The following is a 5,215-nucleotide window of genomic DNA, read 5'->3' on the forward strand; positions in this document are numbered from 1 at the left end:
CAGTCCAGCGGCGTTTCTGGAACTGGACCAAGCACAGGAGAGACCCGTGAGCCGCGTGGAGGAGGAGTGGGTGGCAGAAGGGCACCGGGGTGTGTTCACCCGTGAGACCCGCTCCAGACTGCGGGCGGGGTGGAGGGGAAACGCCCTCGCAGCGTGGCTCAGAGTCCGCCGAAGAGAATGCCACCCACCCTCCTGAGAAACCACGGACACGACTGGACTCAATGCTTCTACGCTGCGAGCCGGTGCTGTGCTCCTCTCCACAGGCAGCCGTGGGACGGGAGCCCGGGGACTCGGCCATGTCCCATTCCTGGGGGAGGGGACCCGGCTGTGACCTGTGCTTCAGGGAGCCCCACGCTGAGGGCTCCACCCACTGCTGTGAACCCAGTCCCTGACCCGCGTCAGAGCTGACCACGCGGGAGCACGGCCCCACACTCACCCAGGGCCTGACACAGGTTTCCCGCTCCAGTGGGCAGTGCCACCTCCACGTTTGCCGTGGAGGGCACAGAGGGGTCCACTTAGTGAGGCCCTTCCCGTCTGCCGTGACAGGCCAGTGGCCCACCTCCCACGGGCTGGGCCCCTCACACCTCCTTCCGGCTGCACTTACCCATGTTGGGCAAGAGTCTGATCTTTAGCTCAGAGCTTGAATCAACCAACTACCAAGTCTCCCAGAATTCTAGTCATCCTCACAGAATGCTCTGAACCCCATCATCTTGTACCACATGCTGTGAACCACCAGGACCCCCGAGGTCTGGTGCCGAACCCATGTTTGAAGTTGCTCAGAGACGCAGGCTCATGGGGCCCTCAGCTCGGGCCCCTGGGCTGTCTGAGCATCAGTGCCCTCCCTGGTTTGACTCCCTTCCTGACCCCTGGTGTTGCTGGGGTCCTGGCCCAGCCTGGTGGTGGGCACTTCACACCCAAGAGCCTGGCTTAGAATGGGGTGACCTCCATGGCAAGTTGGGGCTGCTACAGGGGAGCACCGCGGGGGTGGATGACGTCCCTCGGCCCCTGGACCATCACTCCTTGTAGGGTCACATGTGGGCGACTGGCTTGGCCTCGGGAGAGTGGTGGGTGTCAGGTGGTGTTATTGCCACTTCAGACAGTCCCTCCTGGGACACTCCTTCAGGGCCACTCTCAGGGTGAGAGGTCAGAGCTGGTGCAGGGCTGGGTGTCGGCAGCTGCCCGTTGGTTGCCGTGAGAGCTGAGCACAGCCCGTGGGACACACTCTCCGAGTGGTTCTCTGCCCCATGCGCCAGTGGTGGGCACGGCGGCTCCCGGGGCCTGAGCACTGGCCCAGGAGCACGGCTGTGGAGGACACGCGGTAGTGGGGGGGGGGCCTGGGCTTACCCGAGAGGCTGTCCCCGATCTCGTTGCCCCTGCCGCCCAGGTCTATGGCGGGAGGCACGAAGGCCCTGGGGCTCTGCCGGAGACGCACCAGGGTCACCCTGGCGATGGGGGGCAGGGCCTTCAGCCGTGGGTAGTAGAAGGAGTTTGCCGGGTGGCTGGGAGAGGAGGAGGTTATCTGGGGAGATGAGAGAAGGGCGGTCAGCACGGCTGTGTGCTTGGCCCGGGTGGGAGCCAGTAGAGTCCAGCAGGGCAGTGTGGAAGCACCCCAACTGGGCCTTCGCGGCTCACTGGGCACCTGGCCCATGGTCCGGGAAAGGGACCAGGAAGGCCTGGCCTCCTCCGGGCCCCCACCTCGTACCCCCCCTCATGTAGCGCAGCCAGCTCCCTCCTGGGCAGGACCACTCCCCTGCTCCCGTGACCCTACGACAGGGGTGCTGTCCAGACAAGAGAGAGAGCTGGGCAACAGGAGCGGCCCCGAGTGCCAGTGCTGTCACAGCCTCCCCGCCCTCACCTCGGTCACTGTGTCCTGCGGGATGGTCGCGAAGTTGGGGGAGGAGAAGGTGAAGCCGCTGTCTGTCCCCGCGTCATGTGGGAAAAGGTCCACGGTGACCTGTTCCCTCCAACGGTTCCCGTCACACAGGTCCAGACTGTCGATGCCCACAAACCAGTCGGGGCTGGGGACAATTCGGACCACAAAGGACACCTGGGGGGCCAGGTGCTCAGCAGGGTGGCCACCACAGCCCACGCCTCTGCCCTCCTTCCCACCGTCTGCCACTTACCAGTGAGTGCCTAGCGTGGACCTCGAACTCCGAGGAGGTGTGCCCCATGCCGCTGGGCACGGCGGGTGCTGAGAACACCTCGTGCACGCTCTGGAGCTTCTCTCCGGCCGCCTCGATCTCCTTCATCAGGGCCCAGGCCTCACCCCGCTCCGCGAAGTCCCTCAGCCCATTGCTGGCGTACTGGTTCTCCCGCCACATGCTGTAGTCAGAGCTGTGCGCTGCCCCTGTGGGCCCGTTGCTGCATGAGCAGCCGCCCCGCGTCAGCGCACCCCTCCTTCCCACCGTTACATGGGGACACCCTGTGGCCTCGTGCTGCCCGGGGACACTGTTGGGAACCAGTTCAGTGGCCTGCCCTTGACTCTGCCATCCTGCCCCCCACCCCAGAGCCCAGGCCATCACTGGCCAGCATGCAGTAGGTGTCCAGCAAACATAGCTGGCACTGAGGTGAATTGGATTAGAGTGCCCCCGGACTGTGAGGTGTGGTGCAGCTGCCAGGTGCCATCCCCCCTGCGTGGACAGGCCACGCGCAGGGCAGGGCTGCGCTCACCCAGCAGGGACGACCATTGCGCGGGCGGCCGGAACAGCGGGTACTGCTTGGGAAAGGCCGTCTGGCTCCACTTGCCCGTGAAGGTGATGCTGTACTTGGCCAGGGGCCGGGCCGTACACACGGAGTCTCCCCCCAGTGGCTGGCTGGCTGTGGTGCCAAGTGTGGCCAGTAGGAGAGCCCAGAGGGCCCTGCCCTGGGCGGCGGCGGGGGTCCGGATTGGGGGGGGGGGGGGGTGAGGGGAGAGCTCCACAGGCTGCAGAGCTGGTCCCCAGACACCCGCTGCACGCCAGCCCTGAGCAGTTCCCTCCCTGCTCCACCTCCGGGCTCAGGCTTGGCCGGGCCCCCATTCTGGAAAGAGAAGCTGGATTTGCAGGTGTGTGTCTAGGAACCTAGGGTGCCCGACAGGTTTGGAGCCCTGGCGCCCAGGCGTGGCATCCCCAGTTACCCACTTCTGGGGTTGCCGTCCGAGGGAACCCAGACCTGGAGGGTCAACTTTTGGACTCACTATACCCAGAACTGCATGGCCAACTCGGGCCTCTCTCTGGGGTGCTGCAGGTTTCTGTATGGGGGTGGGGAGAAGCCAGGAGGCCGGTGACTTAGGGGCTGGGGTCAGAGGCGCACACGCAGTACTCACCCAGCAGGAGCAGCAGGAAGGCAGGCAGCTAGGCTGTGGCCTGGGATGGTCCCAGCAAGAGCCCAGAGCTCCAATTTATGCTGAGGATGGCACCCGGCTGGCCAGCGAGGCCCAGGTCCCCCACTGCGGCCGGCAGAGAGCAGACGAGAAAGGGACTCAGTGCCCCGCAGCTGCCCTGGCCGCCTGGCTCTGAGGCTGAGAGGCTTCTCCAGCGCTGAGGTCACTCTTGCTCTGGTCGGGTGCCTGCCAGTTGCCGCACCCCTTTCTTTGTCTTTCCCTCCCTCCCGGCCTCCCCGCCCTCCTCTCCCAACTGCTCTCTGCTTTCCCAACAGGCCTTCCCAGTGTCTCCCTGGAGGTGGTGCCAAAGCCAGCGTGTTTGCAGCCACAGCCGCAGCCTGCTGGTGGTGGGAGTGCTGGAGCCAGGCTGCAAGAGGGGCCTCAGGGCTCCGCTTGCTTAGAACGCCCAGAGCTGGGCGGGTGCCCCTCCAGGGAATCAGAACCACAGGGCGGGTGGGGGGCGTGCTCAGGGAGGAGAACCTCCCACCCAGGGCCCTCCCTCAGGGCCGCCAGGTCCCTCGGGACAGGAGGCGCCCGTCCCTGACCCACATCCCTCGAGGGACAAAGGTCGGGGTGCTTGGCACGCAGGACACCGCCATCAGATTCTGGTCTGTCTCTGCTCACTGTCAGGAGAATGTTTCCAGGACCGAGTCACAGGCCTGGGAACTGGAAGAGAGGGCAGGGTGGTCTCGCTCCCACGAGCCCTGGGAGGTCTTGTGCGTGAACAGAAAGCACGCTGGTTTTAGGATGTTTCACGTGTTCAAAAAAAGGAGAGAAAAAGGATCAACAAGAACAGAATGGAAACAGAAACAAGCCATGTGGCCACCTGCGTTTCAAAGCAATAACAGGAGCTCAGGGAAGTGGCTGTGAGCACCGTGTGGAGACGGCAGGACCCACAGCTCACACGTGGACTCGGGACCCTCACACCCAAAGAGCTCCTGTGCCTGGGCGATGGAGCGGCACCAGGCTACTTCACTCACTTAAAAATAACCAGGCAAACCTACCCCCGCTCACGGTGTTTTATGAAAGCAACTACATTTTTCAAAAAAACCTTTGTGAGAAAGTGGCCTGGCTCTGCCTTCAGGCCCATCTTTCCTGTCTGGTTCCTGCGCCTGCAGACAGGTGTTGTGGTCAGAAGGGCAGCGCCGCTCTCATGGCCTCGGGGGATCTGTGTGGACCTGCCGTCAGCTCTGGGAAAGCCGCACCCTCGAGGGAGCGCGAGCAGATGCATCTTCCAGCTCCTGGCTCCTGGTTCCCCTTGGAGAAGCAGCAGCCGGGTTGGAGGACAGAGGCAGGACATGCCTGGGATATCGCGTCTGCTCTCCCTGTTCGCTCAGGCATCGTCCGGGTCTCACCCCTGTTCACTGGCCACCGGGGGCCTCGGGGCTCGCCCCACTTGACAGTAGGCCCAGGATGGCCGAGAGGCAGCCCAGCGTCATCAGGGGGCCACTTCCCCAGCCCCCCACACCCATCGGAAGAGCTCCACAGCCCTCGGGGTCCCCACCTGGGATGTGCTGCTGGGGACCAGGGGCCAGGAGACAGGGCCCAGCCTAGTCCAGGGTAGGGGCTGGGAGGAGGTTGGCCAGGAAGGCACTTCCTTTGGTGGTAGAGGCCCCTCTTCAAGATCTGCCTGAGGGGGTTCTTAGGACACATGGGATGGGGAAGGGGCCCAATTTTTTGCTGTGCTCAGAGAGGGGCAGGGACATCCAGGAGAGATCCAGGGACACGTGACCTGTGGCCCTGCGTCTGGGCTGGGCCTCAGGTGGGGAGCCCAGTGAGTAGGGATTAGGCTGACTTTGTGAGTCCTGGACTCTGCTGCAAACCACTCTGACCCTCAGGCTCCTCTTCTGCAAA

General features: G+C 64.2%; 1 protein-coding gene across 1 annotated transcript in view; it reads right to left on the reverse strand.

Annotated features, from left to right (window-relative positions):
* SPON2 (spondin 2) overlaps positions 1-4,833 on the reverse strand; it is a 5,634-nt gene extending 801 nt beyond the window's left edge. The window contains exons 1-6 of the mRNA XM_023748073.1: positions 4,758-4,833; positions 2,671-2,931; positions 2,124-2,347; positions 1,856-2,047; positions 1,345-1,519; positions 1-22 (exon numbers count right to left, since the gene is read on the reverse strand). Coding sequence (XP_023603841.1) covers positions 1-22; positions 1,345-1,519; positions 1,856-2,047; positions 2,124-2,347; positions 2,671-2,931; positions 4,758-4,833 — 950 coding nt within the window. The remainder of the gene's footprint in view (positions 23-1,344; positions 1,520-1,855; positions 2,048-2,123; positions 2,348-2,670; positions 2,932-4,757) is intronic.
* Between the last annotated feature and the right edge of the window lie 382 nt (positions 4,834-5,215).

The sequence above is a fragment of the Myotis lucifugus genome, unplaced genomic scaffold (genome assembly GCF_000147115.1).
Source record: "Myotis lucifugus unplaced genomic scaffold, Myoluc2.0 scaffold_1118, whole genome shotgun sequence".
NCBI lineage: Eukaryota > Metazoa > Chordata > Mammalia > Chiroptera > Vespertilionidae > Myotis > Myotis lucifugus.